A 17,177-nucleotide genomic window follows, 5' to 3' on the forward strand; every position below is an offset into this window, starting at 1 on the left:
ACTAGTAGGGATGGCAGCAGAACAGTAATGACTAGAGGTACTGGGAGAAATTTAGTTTAAGTGGTTTGGCACAGACTAGATTGGCCAAAGGGCCCGTTTCTGTGCTGTATTTTCTATGACTCTATAACTCGGAAGCACAGGATAGATACACCTCAAAGAAGAAGAAGTATTCTAAAAGGATGATGAAGCAACCACGGCTGATAAAGTCAAAGACACCATAAAAGCAAGAGAGAGGGCATATAATGTTGCAAAAATTAGTGGTAACTTAAAAGATTGGGAAGATTTTAAAAATCAGCAGAAGGCAATTTAAAAATTTTATAAGCAAAGATGAAAAATGAAAGTAGGCTACCAAATAATTTAAAAGAGCACACAAGAAGTTTTTTTTCAAATATATAGAGTAAAAGGAAAGAATGGATATCAGACTGCTGGAAATTGACAATGGAAAGGTAGTAATGGGGGAGAAAGAAATGGCTGACGAACTTAATAAGTATTTTGTGGTAGTCTTCCACTGGCAATATGCCGGAAATTTGAAAATATTGGTGTAAAAGTGAATGTAGTTGCTAGTACTTAGGAGAAAGTGCTTGTGAAGCTAAAAGGCCTTGTTAGATAAATCACCTGGACCAGATGGACTACACCCCAGGGTTATGAAAGAGATTGGGGAGGCATTCGTAATGACCTTCCAAGAATCACTAGATTCTGGAATAGTTCTGCAGGACTGGAAATATGCAAATGCCTTTCCAGTCTTTGAGAAGGAAGGCAGCAGAAAAAAAAATCATACGCCACTTGGCCTGAAACCAGTTGTTGGGAAAATGCTTGAGTCTATTATTACGAATGAAGTTTAGGGTACTTGGAGGCACATGATTAAATAGGCCAAAGTCAGCATGGTTTCCTTAAGGAGAAAACCTGCCTGCGTTTTGGTTGGAATTCTTTGAGGAAATAGAAAGTAGGAAAGGGACTCAGGGGATGATGTGTACTTGGATTTTCAGAAGGTCTTTGACAATGTGCTGCACATGAGGCTGCTTAATAAGGTTAGAGCCTATGACATTACAGAATAGACACTAGCATGGAAAGAAGATTGGCTGACTGGCAAGAGGCAGAGTGGGAATAAAGGGGCCTATTCTAGCTGGCAGCCAGTGACTAGTGGTGTTCTGCTGGGGCTGTGTTGGGACCTCAGTTTTCATGTTAAATGCTAATGGATTTAGATGACAGAATTGATGGCTTTGTGGCTAAATTTACAGATGATATGGAAATCGGTGGAGGGCAGGTAGTGTTGAAGAAGCAGGGAGTCTGCAGAACTACTTGGACAGATTGGGAGAATGGGCAAAGCAATGGCAGATGGAATATAGTGTAGGGAAGTATATGGTCATTCACTTTGGTGGGAGGAATAAAGGCTTAGAAATAGGGAGAAAATTTTTATAAAATGAGAGGTGCAAAGGGACCTGAGAGTCCTTGTGTAGGATTCCCTAAAGGAAAAGTTGCCTGTTGAGCCGGTGGTAAGGAAGAAAATGCAATGATAGTATTCATCTTGAGAAAACTAAAATATAAAATCAAGGGTGTAATGCTGAGGCTTCATAAAGCATTGGTCAGACCACACTTGGAGTATTGAGAGTGTAACATGCTGTAAGGTTTCACTGATAATGTAATGGTTTCTCTGTGGCAGCGATGTTTGGATTATGACTAGAGATAACGGGGTTTGGAATGCTGTTGTTCCTTCTCGTAAGCTGGAAGAGAGATTTTCGCGGTCTTTTGCCTGGGGAGAGATGAGGAGAGGAGACATGAATAGACAGAGTGGGTGGATCACTGGATGGAGTGGACTTGGAGCGAGGGTCCAAAGGGCAGCGATGATCGGAGGAGGTCGATGGTGGACTATTGACTTATCAGTGAGCTCCAACATTGCGCAACAGACTACTAAGTAAGATTGGACCCTTTATTTTTCTTTTTTTCGTTTCTTTACTAACCATATAGTCGAAGTAAGAATTATAAATCTTAATCGTTTTATCATATATTGTGTGCTGTTTGTTATTTTGGGGTACTGATTTGTAACAGGGGACACCGCGCAGCATCCACCAACACTAGATTTCTTAAGTTTCGCCAGGCCGGGAGCTATCATCCCCTATGTTAAGCCGCTAGCCAAAGCGAGAGTCACATGAGCATTTTTGGGTCCCTTATCTAAGAAAAGACGTGTTGGCCCAGAGGAAGTTCACAAGAATGATTCCAGAAATAAAAGGGTTAATGCATGAGGAGCATTTGGTGGTATTGGGCCAGTATTCATTGGAGTTTAGAAGAATGAGGTGGGATTTCATTGAAATCTATCAAATACTGAAAGGCCTAGCTGAAGCGGATGTGGAGAAGATTCCTACAGTGGGGAGTCTAGGACAAGAGGGCACAGTGTCAGAATTGAGGAATGTCCATTTAGAATAGAGATGAGGAGAAATTTCTTTAGCCAGAGGGTACTGAATCTGTGGAATTCATTGCTACAGATGGCAATGGAGGCCTAGTCATTGAGTACATTTAGAGCAAAAGGTTGACAAGTTCTTGATTAGTCAGGGTGTCAAAGGTTGCGATGAGAAGACAGAAAATGGAGTTGAAAGGGATAAAAAAAATCAGTCATGATTAAATGGCTCAGCAGAGTCGATGGGCTGAAAAGCCTAATTCTGCTCCTATGTTTATTGATCTTATTGTCACATCTGTGTGGCACAGTGGTGTAGTGGATAATGCCATACTTTACAGAGCCAGCGTTCAGGGCTCCATTCCCACCTGATGTCTGTCAGGAGTTTGTCCGCTCTCTCCATGACCTCATGGGTTTCCTCCGACTGCTTTGGTTTCCTCCCACATTCCATAAATTATATGGTTAGGGTCAGGCAGTTGTAAGCACGCTATGTTGGCACCAGAACTGTGGTGATATTTGCGGTCTTCCCAGCACAATCCTCACTGATCTGATATGACGCTAATAACACATTTCAGTGTATGTTTTGATGTGCACCTGACAAATAAAGCTAATCTTCCTGAAGCTAATCGTCACAACTAACATTTTGTTACATTTTAACATCCAATGGCAAAATTCACCAGTCCAAGCTCTGGTACGTATCAGAATATATCATCACCTGAGTGAAGGGCCTCAAAGATGTCCACATCATCTGTCCTCTGGCCAGTATTAAGGAATGACAGGGCCCTGGAGAGTGTTGTAGAACAGAGAAACTTAGAGAAACATGGTTCCCTGAAAGTGGCCAGGCTGATGAAGAAGGCATATGGCATACTTGCATTTATCAGTTAGTGAAATAAATATTGGAATTAGGATGTCATATTACAGCTGTACAATACATTGCTGAAAATACATTTGAAGTACTGTATGCAGATCTGGTCACCGAGCAAACAGGAAGAATGTGATTAAGCTAATAGAGTATAGAAACTATCCACAAGGAAGCTTCAGGAACTTGAGGGCTTGAGTTAATGAGAGGCTGGAAAGACAAGGACTGCTCTCCCTGCTGCAGAGGAGGCTGAAGGGTTGATAGGAATGTTTGTATGGATATGGGCAAAGCACTTGTCAAAGCTACCTACAGTCTAAACATTTAAGGCCTCACTCCGAGAGTTAAAAACAGAGGACACTCATCACTCAGTTGACTATCTCTCAACCACAACTTTGCTATGAAGTGTCCTGAACAGCATCCCAAACAGCCTGCCCAACTCAATATTACCTCAACTCCTGATGGACAAGGAGTCAAAAAAGACCAGCTCAGAGCTCAATGACAGGTGGCAATCCATAGATGATACTAATGAGAATCACAAAGTCATAGTGGAAAAATCCAGGCAGAACTTGTGTTGCTTAAATCTTATGGTTCTCTAACAATTTAATCCAGTGAACTTCAAAGAAACATGTGGAAACGAGCAAGGAAGAGGTCTGTGTTACCTTACTCACTTGAAAAGAGAGAAGGGCCTCTCCTCCTGGCTTCAGAGTTAGTTGCTGTTGCCTTGCCCTCAACGTCACTTGCGTAAATCCTGAATCATGCCTATAGCCCAACCAGAAACTATCAAAGCCCCTTGTATCCAAATTGGGAATCTTTAAAGGATACAGATACTCTGGGATATTCACGTACCTGCAGATCACTGGTTAAACAATCTTCTTATCAAAATAACCTTTATTCATAATAAAAATGTATTTACAAGCAGTGCAATGCTTTTTCATTCTTTACATTCATAGTCAATGAATTCAGTACTGTTCTATTATATTCTTACACATCGGTAGAACTGCTGCCACTCATGTGGTCCCCTGAGGTGGTAACATACAATAAGCACTAAGCTTCAGCATGTCCCTCAGCATATCCTCCTGCAGCCTAAAATATGCCAGTCAGCAGCATTCCTCCACAGACATCTCAATGTACTGGCAGACTAACAAGTTTCAGGCAGACCAAAGGGCATGTTTCACTGAATTGATGATCTACCAACAGCACTTGATGTTCTTCTGTGTGTATCCCAGGGAACAGCCCGTAGATCAGAGTCCGATAACACGCAGCTGCTCAGAATGAATCGTGACATAAGCCATTACATCTTCCTCCACAACTTCACAAACCCGTAGTTCACAAAGAGGTGAGCTACTGTCTCTTCCCCACTAGTTATCCCATTGGCAGTGCAAGTTGTGAGTAATAGTGGAGGTATGTAGGAAGGATTTGACCGGGCTGGCCCCTCTCAACGTCAACCAAGCCTGTTGGTTAGGTCTGCCGATGAGGCATTCTGCGAGGTGGTCTGGACGGTCTGCCCAGGGAACCATCTCACTGTGTTCATTGAGTCCTTCTCTGGCAGTGCCAGGAGGATGTTCTGTGCTGACCACTTCCTGATGGACTTATGGTCAAAGGTGTTGGTCTGGAAAAACTTTTCTATGAAAGACAGGTAGTGCAGCTATGTCCTGCTGACTGGATGCTGTGTGACAACAGGGCCAGAGCCAGCCTTTGCAACATTGGGGACTGGTTGAACCTCAGCACATAGTGGTACCTGATGCTCATGTACTTAGGTTCCACAAACAACCTGATGCAGCCACGCACAAAGTTGATCATCAGGGTGATGGTGGCATTGGGTATGTTTTTACCCTCATTGTTTTGGGACTTCTGCAGTGTGACTGATCTCCATCGTGGATCACCAGATGACCATGAAGACAGCTTGGGTGGTATGAGTGTCTGGATGAACATAGACTGATTAGGGACAGACAGCAAGGCTTTGTTTGGGATAGGCTATATCTAACCAATCTTATGGAGAGTTTTGAGGAAGTTACCAGGAAAGTTGATGAAGGCAAGGCAGTGGATGTTGCCTGCATGGACTTTAACAAGACACTTAAAAAGGTCCCACATGGGAGGTTGGTCAAGAAGGTTCAATTGCTCGGCATTCAAGATGAGGAAGTACATCGGCTTTGTGGGAGAAGCCAGGGGGTAGTAGTAGATGGTTGCCGTTTTGTCTGGAGACCTGTGACAGTGGTGGCACATGGATTGGTGTTAGGTTGGTCTCTTAGTGTTTGTAATCTATATCATTGATTTCAATGATAATGTGGTTAACTGGATCAGATGACACCAAGGTTAGAGGTGTAGTGGAAAGCAAGAAAGGCTATCATGTCTTGTAGAGGAATCTGGATCACATGGAAAAATAGGCTGAAAAATGGGTCGTAAAGAAAGTTTTTGGCACATTGGCCCTCATATATCAACCTATTGAATACAGGAGATGTTATGTTGAAGTTGTATAAGACATTGGTGAAGCCTAATTTGGAGTATTGTGTGCAGTTTGGTCACCTACCTACAGGAAAGATGTAATTCAGGTTGAAAAAAATACAAAGAAAATTTACAAGGATGTTGATAGTCCGAAAGGATCTGAGTTATAAGGAAAGAATAAATAGCTTAGGACTTTATTACTTGGAACATAAAAGATTAAGAGGAGATTTGATTTGACAGACATATACAAAATTATGAGGGGTATAGATAAGGTAAATGCAAGACCTTTTCCATTGAGGATGGGTGGGACAACAACTAGAGGTCATGCATTAAGGGTAAAAGGTGCAAAGCTTAAAGGGAACAAGAGGGGAAACCTCATCACTCAGGGGATGTGAGAGTGGTGCATGCCAGCTTGCTTTCAAAGTTTGAGAAATTTGGATAGGTACATAGATGATAAGGGTATGGAGGGCTATGGTCCCAGTACATGTTGATGGGTGTAGGCAGTTTAAGTAATTTGGCATGGACTAGATGGGCTGAAGGGCTGTTTCTGTCCTATACTTTTCTATGACTCTATCTTCCTGTCAGGTACAGAACAGGTTTAGTGCTGGTAGATCATCTGTCCCAGAACAGACTTGACCCTGTTGGTGAAGACCTTGGACATGATCTTGTCATCTACATTCATTAGCAAAATGGGTCTCCAATTCCTGTTGTCATCCCTCTCCCCTTTCTGTTTGTAAATAAGGGTAATGTTGCCCTTCCTCATGGAGTCTGACATGTCACCACTTCAAGCAGGTCTGAGCCTAGACAGTCCCATAGAGCCATGTACAACTCAGCTGATAAGCTGTCACTTTCGGGAGTTTAATTTGATTCAAAGGAACAGATTGAGCCAGTCAGCTCCTCTAGGAACAATGGTCGATTCAGACTCTTACACTTGCTGTTGTCTCACACCTTTGTGATAGAGGACAAGAAGTTTACAGGCTGACATATAAGGATCGGCAGATCCTCAATATGCCTGACTGTGAGGATGCTACTGAGCCATCCTCTTCTTTAAGGCTGTGGATCCCCCCATGAACCTTTTGGAAGAAATAACATGAACACATCTCATCCTATTTGATGGTGTGGACCCTGGAATGGAAAATGATCTTGGAGGACTTGGGTTGAAAAGCTGAGATTCTCGGCCTCTCACAACTATCTCACATCCACCCCAACAACTGCAGAAAGCAAAGCTGCTGCAACTCTACATTGTGCTTGCACAGTTCCTTCCGATCCTGTCTTGCTTTATGAACCCCTTTGCAGATGAAGAACCTCTTGATGTTCTTCTTGATTGCTTCTCACCAGTGAACAGGGAATCAATGAGCAGTTTTAAGGTTCTTTAACCTACATAATTGCTCTCAGGTTCATCAATGTTGTCTCAGATTAGCAGCTTAAAATTCACTGGTTAAACAATCAGGATATCCAGTGTGAATTTGACACATCCCCTACTTTGGAATGAATGCTTTAACATACAGCATACAGAAAAGGGACACAACTTCAACACATGGTGTCTATGCCAACAATGATGCCAAATTAAATTAATTCCTGCACATCACTTATACCCCTACAACACTTGCCTGTTCGAGTGCTTTTGCAAATAATTTTTAAATATTGCCATCATGTCTGTTACCAACACCACTCCTGGCACTGTGTTCCTAACATCTATTTTATTCACATTCTTCCTGGTTCTAGCTTAATAGTCTGTAAACTTGTCATTTATTGAATTAATTAAGAGATGATCATTTTGCCTATCTCACATCTTCAAAAACAGAAGCAACTTCCTTTCCACGTGCTCTCCACAGGTCACACTGAACAGCAAACACTGCCATGAGCTTATCAGCAGAAGCAGTAAACATTTACAGTGTTTCATGATTGACAGTGCACAGTGGGAATGTGACAATATATACAGTATACATCAAATTCAGGTATGATGTATGATTGGTATGTACATCTAAGATTATTTATTTACACCATAAATATACTAAGATATAAACAGAAAATACTAGAAGAACTCAGCAGGTTTAGAAGCACCCATGGAGAGGGAAGCAAATTTAACATTTTAATCGGAATAAGGACAGTCATAAAGTTATAGTCAGCTGGTTGGAAGAAGATAGTAATTGTATATCATAATTGATCTGTTTGGAAGAGAAATAATAAGAGGAGGTGAATAAACAGGAGAAAGAAACGTTATAACTGTGAGACACCAATGTAGAATTTTGTAGCTTGACTGTCAGGAACATCACTGGAACAGTGAGTAAGATGAATCTCAGAGGTCAAAGTGGAAGTGCAATGGAAACTTAAAATGAAAGGCAACTGGAATCTGAGAGTCAACTTTTGATCTGATTAAATTGGGGATGGTGACAACCAGACCGATTCCTGAGATTGTGGCACTGTTATGTGAGAGTTCAGTATGACCAGGTTTGCATTCTCTGAACTTCAGAGGATTGAAAAAAAAATCTAATGGAAAACTACAAAATTCTCATGAGACAGACTGGATGGAAGGAAGATGATTCCCCTGGCCATGGTGTCTAGAACAGGGGGCATTGATCTTAAGATGCAAATTAAGTGATTGAGGACAAAGACATGGAGAAATTTCTTCACTCAGAGAATGATGAATCTGCAGAATTCACTACTTCAGAAGGCTTTAGAGATAAGAACAGAGAACATACAATAATACAGAAAAGAAAAGACTCTTTGGACCAGCATGTCTGTGTCAACTATGATGCTAATCCAAACTAAACCCATTTGCCTGCACTAAGCCCTGGGAAACTTCTTAATCTATGTATCCCATAATTTCATATACTTCTACCAGGTTGTTCCCCAGCCTCCAAAGCTTCAGAGAAAACAACCTATGTTTGTCCAACTTCTCTGTGCTCTATTCAAAGCCTCACAGCACTCCTATACTGTGACAAACAGAATTGCAAGGATTGTTCCCTCTGCAATTCCCTTGTCTACTTGTCCCTCCCCACTAATCTCCCTCCCAGCACTTATTCCTACAAGTATTGGAGTATAAAAATTGCAACTTGCTATTTGCTAGAGAATGAAATCTTAGGAATGTAAAAGACAATGGTGTGTTAATGAGAGGTAGCTAAGATATGTAAATTATGTAGTCTGAGTTTGCTATTTGCTATGCATGTACCAAATTTAGTAGGAGAATGAAATATTAAGAATGTAGAAGACAATGGTGGGTTAATGAGAGGTAGCTAAGAGATGTAGATTAGAACATGATTAAGTCAATGGGTAGAAACAATAGTGGCGGATGTACGTGTGATACGCAACTATAGACCGATTGGATATGCTAATGCAACTAAACCAGGAGATTGCTATAAAACATGCTATGTCCACGGATCGGTGGGCAGTCAGCGACTAGCTCAATGACTGCCTCAGCTTTGAATTGCAAATTAAAGTTTAACCCTTCTCGAAGAATCTTCTACGTCTCCTGGTCATTTATGGGGCACGAAAAACCATGACACAAGCTGCCTAGTTGGTACACCTGTCCATACACCTCCACATTCACCTCCATTCAGGGCCCTAAACAGTCCTTCCCGTGCTTCCAAGGTGGCCTCCTCTACATTGGTGAGACATGCCGTAAATTTGAGGACTGCTTCATTAAGCACTTCCACTCCAACTACAAGCAGAAATTCATGGTGGCCAACCATTTTAATTCTGACTCCCATTCCAGTTCTGACATGTCAGTCCATGGACTCCTTTTGCTCCAAGATGAGGCCATCCTCTGGGTGGAGGAGCAACACTTTACATTCTGTCTAGGTAGCCTCCAACCTGATAGCATGAATATTGATTACTTTTTCGGGTAAAAAATTCCCCTCCCTTCCTCTTACTCTGTTCCCCACTCTGACCTTTCACCTGTTCACACCTACATGTTACTTCTCCTTGGGTTCCCTCCTGCTTTCCTTTCTCCTACGGTTCATTCTCCTCTCCTGTCAGATTCCTTCTTCTCCAGTCCTAGAACTTTCCCACCCACCCACCTTCACCCATCACCTTCCAACTAGTCTCCTTCCTTTTTATTCTGGCATCATTCCCCTTCCTTCTCAGTCTTGATGAAGAGTCTCGGCTTGAAGCACTGACTGTTAATTCATTCCCATAGAAGATGCCTGACCTCCTGAGTTCCTCCAACATTTTGTGTGTGTTGCTTTGAAATTCCAGCATCTGCAGACTTTCTCATATTTAAGAATTACACACTGTCCTCCACATGAGACTAAATAAAGTTTTATACAGCTGCAGTATTATTTCTCAGCTTTGATAGCCCAACATGAAGGCATGCTGTACATTTTCCTTGCTACACAATCCACTTGCATTATCACTTTCAGGGTGCTATTGATAGGGTAAATAGGCAGAAACTGCTCCCATTGGTCTTTGTGGGGAAACTATGAAGTGATTAGAAAAAGAACTAAAAGTGACATTGGGGAAATTATACTAACACTGCACTTGGTCTGGAATGTGTTGCCCGCAGTAGTACTATAGACAGATTCAACTGTAGCCTTCAAAACGAAGCTCGGTATGAACCTAAAAAGGACAGAATTTGCAGGATTGTGAGGAATAGATGGGGGAGTGGGACTAGGGGTCAAATGACTTTTTTCATGCTATGACCATTCTGTGAGTCTGCAGGTTTTGCTTTTGAAACTCGGTGAGGTGCAGAGGTGAAGATACAATTTGACATCTGAAGTAGATAGAAGACACATACAAAAACTTTGGAGGCACAAGCAACTGCAGATGCTGGAACCTGAAGGAACAATCTGCTGAAGGAACTCAGTAGGCCAAGCAACATCTGTGGGAGGAACGGAGTTTTATGCCCTTAAGTTCTTTTTTGATGTTTTATGTCAAAACCCTGCATCAGGAATCGACCCAAAAGGTTGACACTCCTTTCCTCCTACAGATGCAGTTTGACCCACTTACTTCCATCATCCATAGTCCTTTATCACCTCCCAGTCTCTGTTGCTATTTCCACCCTTAACTGCTCTAACTGCCTCCCATCTCTCTCCATCCTAATCCACCTATCATTTGCTCACTCTTTTTCCACCCCTTCCCTCCCTGTTTCTAATACCAGCTAACTTCCCTCTACCTTCCAGTCCAGATGAAGGACCTAGAACTGAAATAATACCTATTCATTTCCTTCCACAGATGCTGCCTGACCTACTGAACTCTTGCAGCATTGTGTTTACTACTAAGCAACATGTTCCATGTTTGATGACAAATAATAAAATTATGATTTACATTAGAATAAGATTATCCTGATCAAGCACTTAACCTCCCAATAACTGTGAGACATCTTACGAGAGATTACTCCCTGTATAAGCAATTGCTATTTTGGAGAGTTACCAAAGACACCATCGTTCTATTAAAGGCATTAATTTCAGCAAATGGGAGAAATATTAAGTAATGATGTTTTGTCTAATTCATGTGAAGAATAGCCTTAAAATAACTATTTGAATACAATGTTAATCCAACTTCATTTTAATGGAGCTTAAACTGGAAAGCAGCATGTAAAGAATGAAATGTCTATGTGACGTCTGTTGTTTAAATCTACTAAACCACAGCAGCTGAGGGGGTACTTAAAAATCCTAAATAAAATCAGCCTGTTTGCCTGCCTTAAAACAGATTTTCCATTGTTTAGGCCATTTGTAATGATATATGGAAAAACTGTTCCCTGGGTTTTGTCTGTGCTTGTGTGCTAACATAATCATAAAGGATTTCTTTGGAGAGTGAGAGACCTCTTTTTGTGTGGCCCTATCGAGGCTGCTGAGAAGTAGATTGAATTAACTCCCATTAAACAGCCATGGCAGCTAATGCTTAAAGAAACCCCATGTGGCTAAAGCGTTGATAGATAAGTATAGGTTTGGAAATAAATCAAAAAAAGTAATCCAAATCTGATGAATCTAATGTCCTTACAAATGGAATACAACTTTTGACTAAGTAAGTCAGATTATTCTATAAACATTTAGGATGCTGAATTAATACAGTGACATAGGTGGATAGTTGAATAAAAAGTCAGCTTTCTGAAGAATTATGTTAGAGTTGAGGCAACTGATGAAATTGATACCGGCAAACATTTTACTTAATAGGTGGCATTAGCTTCAGTTCTTGTTGCTTTTTGATTAAATATTTTAAAGAGAGACCATGAGGAAATGAACTCTTTTTTATGAAACCAAATCATGGAAAAAGGAATAATTAGCATAGTATAGGATACCACCATGTATCAAAAGAACAATGACTGGGCAGTTCATTGAGCAGAAAAGAAGGGAGAAATTCAGGTATCAGTACAAGATGTGCTGACAATATGAACGCAGAGATTAACTACAGTAAATGCAGAAATAATAGAAAAAATCTGCATACTTACATTCAGTTAAGAATTATAAAGATATACTGTACTTGGAGGGTAACCCAAGCAGTTCTGGTTTAAAAGGCTTAGGTCCAAGGTGCAGGAATCTTGACTGCCTGGCTAATAAGCAACTGCAAGAACAATGATGTTGTGGAAGGAAGGACAGAGGACAACAGGCTCCTGTTCAATGGTATTATACAGTGCCTATAATCCTAGTCATTCTTCAATAGATCAACGGAGCACTCTAGTATCCTGGGGCCTCCCTTCAAGTGCTACCTAGAGCTAGCTGCAAATTTTCACAGCAATACTCATGGCTTGTTTGAAATTGTTTGGGCTGTAAGATGAAGTACTGGCTCAAAAAACAAGCAGCTGGAGCAAGTCGTGTAATACCTGTGGAGGCAATGGGATATTTGATGTTTTGGATCAAAGACCCTGCAGCAGGATCATGCAGATGCAGCATTTTCAAATGTTCTTCACTGAGGGAGGTCAACACTCATTTCATGTTAAAATAGTGACAAGATCTCTATGTTTATTGATAGTGAACAGAGTCTTTTAAAGAATATAGTCAAGTAAGCCATCAGCCTTTCCCTGTAGCTTGGCCTATGGACATCTTGATTTGACTCACCTTTGAAAGTAGTATCAGCTCAGGCCAGTTATTTCAATCCCAGATTCTTTGCACTTGTGTTTGATGTCTCATTATGTGCTCTCCTCTTTGTCTATCCAAAAGCATTGGCTGTATATGATATGAGGTTTTCTCTTTGATCTATGATTACTGAATGCTCATTGACAAATATATGCATCATAAATTTTAATCATTTTAAAATTCCTATGTTTTTTTTACCAGAATTCCTATTCTATTTGATTGTGTTTTCTGAAAAGTTTGAAGCTTATGCACTCACATTTTCAACCATGGTCAAAATATGTCTCGTTCAGTTTTTGGATGAATTTGCGTTTTGCAGCCTTAATTAAAGGTATTGCTGTTATCAAGAAATAACTACTTGCAATGCAGGATAACCTGCATATGGGTGAATTCAGCAGGACATGTACAGTAGTCTTTAGATGAATACATTGGAGTCAGCTTAAATTTACATTCTGCCTCTGCTGCACTGAAAATGTGCAGATTAATCATCTACTACAATCAAGTCCATTTTCAGGGGAGAGAATATTTCTTCCACTTCATTTTCATGATCCTACTCACATCAGTGAAGTGTCAATTTTGCAATATTTTACCTCATCAATGTAATTGACTTACTAATTTTATTCCTTGCTTGATTCACTTTTTCTCCAAGGGACTTTGCTTCCGTGTACCTGGTGAGAAAAAAAATCATCGTTCTACATAAAAAATTAAGGTCTCCAATAAATAATTACGCACTGGTACATATAAATCTTCTCTCATTGTGATTACTCTGTTAAGTGCTGCACACAGAAACTTCCATTCCTGATATTTTCCTTGACAACAGGGAGAGTGATCCTAACGAAATGGCATTCAATTTGATTTTAATGCAGTGGCCAATATTCCAGATAATAGCACCATGCTTAATTCCCGAATTCAAACGGCTGAAAACTTGAGCTGGGCACCTGTGATAGGCCTGTGTTCTGTTTACCTTATTTTAATACTCCCCAAATCCAAAAAAAAAGCCCGGTATTCTTCAGTTTAATAAACCTTGATAACAAAAATGGAAAATGCTAGAAATACTCCACAAATTGGGCAGAGAAACTTTCTGCATTTCAGGTCACTGTCCTGGTTTTGAGAAGTTAGCTCTGTTTCTCTCTTCACAGATGTGTCCTGGTCTGTTGAGCATTTGTAGCATTTTCAGCATCTCAGATTATCTGCAGCTTTTCTGTGTTTTGATTAAATCAAGTTTTGCCCATGGTTGAAAATGGTATAAGTGTGTTAATGCTTCATTTTAATATTCCTTTCAAATCTCTTTGCATCATTGAACTGTCCAGTTGATGTAAGCATCTCAAGCTTTATAGTTCCGTGATCCCAGCTCTCATCAAATTCCTCCTTTTGTGCATCCTAGATTTTACTCACTCCATGTTTCATGGCCATACCTTAAACTGTCTGAGTTCTCTTAAGCTATGGAATCCCTCCCTATGTATCTCTATCTCTTGCTCTTCCCTTAAGATAGTAATACACCACGTATACCTACATTTATGTTTCTATTGCTTGCTGTCAAATTTTATTTGATAATGCACCTGTGAAGTGTACAGGGCTGTATTATTGTATTAAGTTTGAGAGATGTTGCTGTTGTATTGATGTATAGTACTTGAACTGTGTTTGGACCGCTTTCAAGCTTCCTCCATTCACCCTCAATTGCTGATGAGCTGTTATGTGGTAGGAAACAGATACACTTCAAAAAAACTCAACTCTTGGCTGACATTTCCAAATTGTATTAATTCCAGTACCTTACCCAGCCAATAGAATACTAATGGGCCTCCATGGAGAAGCTCTTAAAACAGCTTTTTTTAAAACTTAATTGAAGACCTCAAGCTTTTTTTCATATAGAACAACAGGGGATCTCAGATGGAAAAGGAAACCTAACCTCCTAATCCCCAAAGCCATCTAGAAGTGTAACGAAAACCAGAACAATGAGTAAGTACCTGGCCAAAGTCATTAGAACTCTCAACATCAGCATTGTTTTTTTCTTATTAAAAAGCAGCTTGTTTGGTAATGAAATGGGACCGCTCTCTAACATTTCAAAGATGAAAATCTCAGGATCAACATTAGATTAGGCCCATAAGTGTTAAGACTGCCAGAGTCTATGAGGTTACTGGAAGGTTACCTTTACTGTACTGCCTGTGTGTCTTGCTTTGATAGTATCCTTGCATCTGCTAAGGGGTGGCCAATTAGAAATATCTTCTGGACCCCATCTTTATTGGCCAAGGCTTCACTGGGTACTTTGTCATCAATTTCATATTGAGTCAATCTATAATTGAGGCTTACTCCAGAGGTTTGGATTATTCTCTGGCACCAGGCAAACATAGTCCGTAAAAAATTGGTTGAAACTGCTATCAAGTTGAAAGACCAACAACTTTCAGCAAGAAAATCTTCATGACTGTCTCTCTCTGAAAGGAATACAAATTTCTCGTCTTTTGGCAAGTGATAATTGGTTTATTATTGACACCTGTATTGAAACAGAGAGAAAAACTTTGTTTTGCATTCCATTCAGACAGATCATTCGATACAGAAGTCCACTGAGATAGTACAAAAGAAAAACAATAACAGAATGCAGAATATAGTGTTACCAATCATGGGGAAAGTTCAGCGCAAGAAAACAAATAAGGTGCAATCAAGAGAGAATCTGTAGATGCTGGAGATCCAAGCAACACAAAATGCTGGAGGAACTCCAGGCCAGGCAGCATCTATGGAAAAAAATTGGTCTCCGTTTAGGGCCGAGACCATTCGGCAGAACAATGACCATTAAGAGGAAGATTGAGAGATGAAGAGTTAGACCATAAGACCATTTAAGGCCACATGGTCCATCGAGTCTGCTCCGCGATTCAGTCATGGCTGATCCTTTTCCTTTCCCTCCTCAGCCCCACTCCCTCGTCATCTCTCTCTAATCTTTGATGCTGTGGTCAATCAAGAACCTATCAATCTCCACCTTAATATACCAGACCTGACCTGCCTGAAATAACAAATTCCACAAATTCATCACCCTCTGGTTAAAGAAATTTCTCCGTATCTCTGTTTCAAATGGACAGCCTACTATTCTGAGGCTGTGCCCTCTTGTCCTAGACTCTCCCACCATAGGAAACATCCTTTTCACATCTACTCTGCCTAGGCCTTTCAACGTTCAAAAGGTTTCAATCAGATCACCCCCCCCCCCCCCCATTCTTCTGAACTCCAGCAAGTACAGAAGCAGAGCCATCAGACATTCCTCATATGAAAACTCTTTCATGCCTGGAATCATCCTTCTGAACTTCCTCTGGACCCTCTCCAATGCCAGTACATTTCTTCTAAGCTGAGGGGCCCAAAACTGTTCACAATACTCAAGGCGAGGCCTCACCAGTGCCTTATAGAGCCTCAGCATCACACCCTTGCTCTTGTATTCTAGACTTCTTGAAATGAATACTAACATGGCATTTGCCTTCCTCACCACTGACTTGACCTACAAGTTAACCCTTGGGGTGTTCTGCACAAGGACTCCCAAGTCCCTTTGCATCTCAGATTTTTGTATTTTCTCCCTACACCAAAGTGCATGACCATGCATTTTCCAACATCCTTCTTCTCCAGATGTGTAAAGACAGTTGTAGAGCTGTGGCTATTATGTTATCTGTCAATTGGTTGTGTTGGTAGGTGAATTGTAGGGGACCAGCTTGGGTGGCAGCATGCTGCAGATGTAGGCCTTGACCAATCTCTCAAAGCATTTGCTTATTATTGAGGTGACAGCAATAGGATGTAAGTTGTTCAGACATGTTACCTTGGTCTTTTTAGGTACAGGAAAAATGGTGGACGTTTTAAGCAGGAGGGCACTCTACACTGGGAAAGAGAGAGATTAAAAATGTCTGTAAACACACCTGCCAGTTGCGCCACTCATACTCTGAGTACCTGCCCTGGGATGCTGTCCCATCCTGCAGCCTTGTTGGAAACACCTGCATACTTCAGCTTCAGAGATGACCAAGGTGCAGGTCACTTCAGCAGCTCTCCTCAGGGGCTCAGTGTTGGTGACATCAAACAGAGATTAAACAAGATTTAGCTCATCTGGGAGAGAGGCAGTGATGTTGGAAACACCACTGTGTTTAGCTTTGAAGTCTGCGATGGTGTGCAGACCTTGGCAGAAGCTGTTTGTGATGTTGGTGGAGAGCTATGTCTGGATCTTATCCCTGTACTGTCGTTTCGCTGCCTTGATGACTGTGCAGATCGTAGCTGCATTACGTGAGTTATGTTGATTACCGGCAACATAAGCTCCATGTCACGCGGTAAGTGCTGCTCGCAGGGAACTGTTGATCCAAGGTTTCTGGTTTTTGATAGACCAGGACCGATTTCTGGAAAGTAACATTCTTGATGCACTTCTGGATGAAACTCGTAACCCCTTCTGTGAACTTGGAGACATCCTCTCATGAAAGACATTCCAGTTGACGTCATCAAAGCAGTCCTGTAGCATGGAGGC

At 41.1% G+C, this 17,177-nt stretch overlaps 1 protein-coding gene across 3 annotated transcripts in view; it reads right to left on the reverse strand.

Annotated features, from left to right (window-relative positions):
* kif6 (kinesin family member 6) overlaps positions 1-17,177 on the reverse strand; it is a 553,299-nt gene that overhangs the window by 224,309 nt on the left and 311,813 nt on the right. For all 3 annotated transcript variants that reach the window (XM_059982794.1, XM_059982793.1, XM_059982792.1), the window contains one exon: positions 13,313-13,368. In XM_059982794.1, coding sequence (XP_059838777.1) covers positions 13,313-13,368 — 56 coding nt within the window. The remainder of the gene's footprint in view (positions 1-13,312; positions 13,369-17,177) is intronic.

The sequence above is a fragment of the Hypanus sabinus genome, chromosome 10, assembly GCF_030144855.1.
Source record: "Hypanus sabinus isolate sHypSab1 chromosome 10, sHypSab1.hap1, whole genome shotgun sequence".
NCBI classification, from domain to species: Eukaryota; Metazoa; Chordata; class Chondrichthyes; order Myliobatiformes; family Dasyatidae; genus Hypanus; species Hypanus sabinus.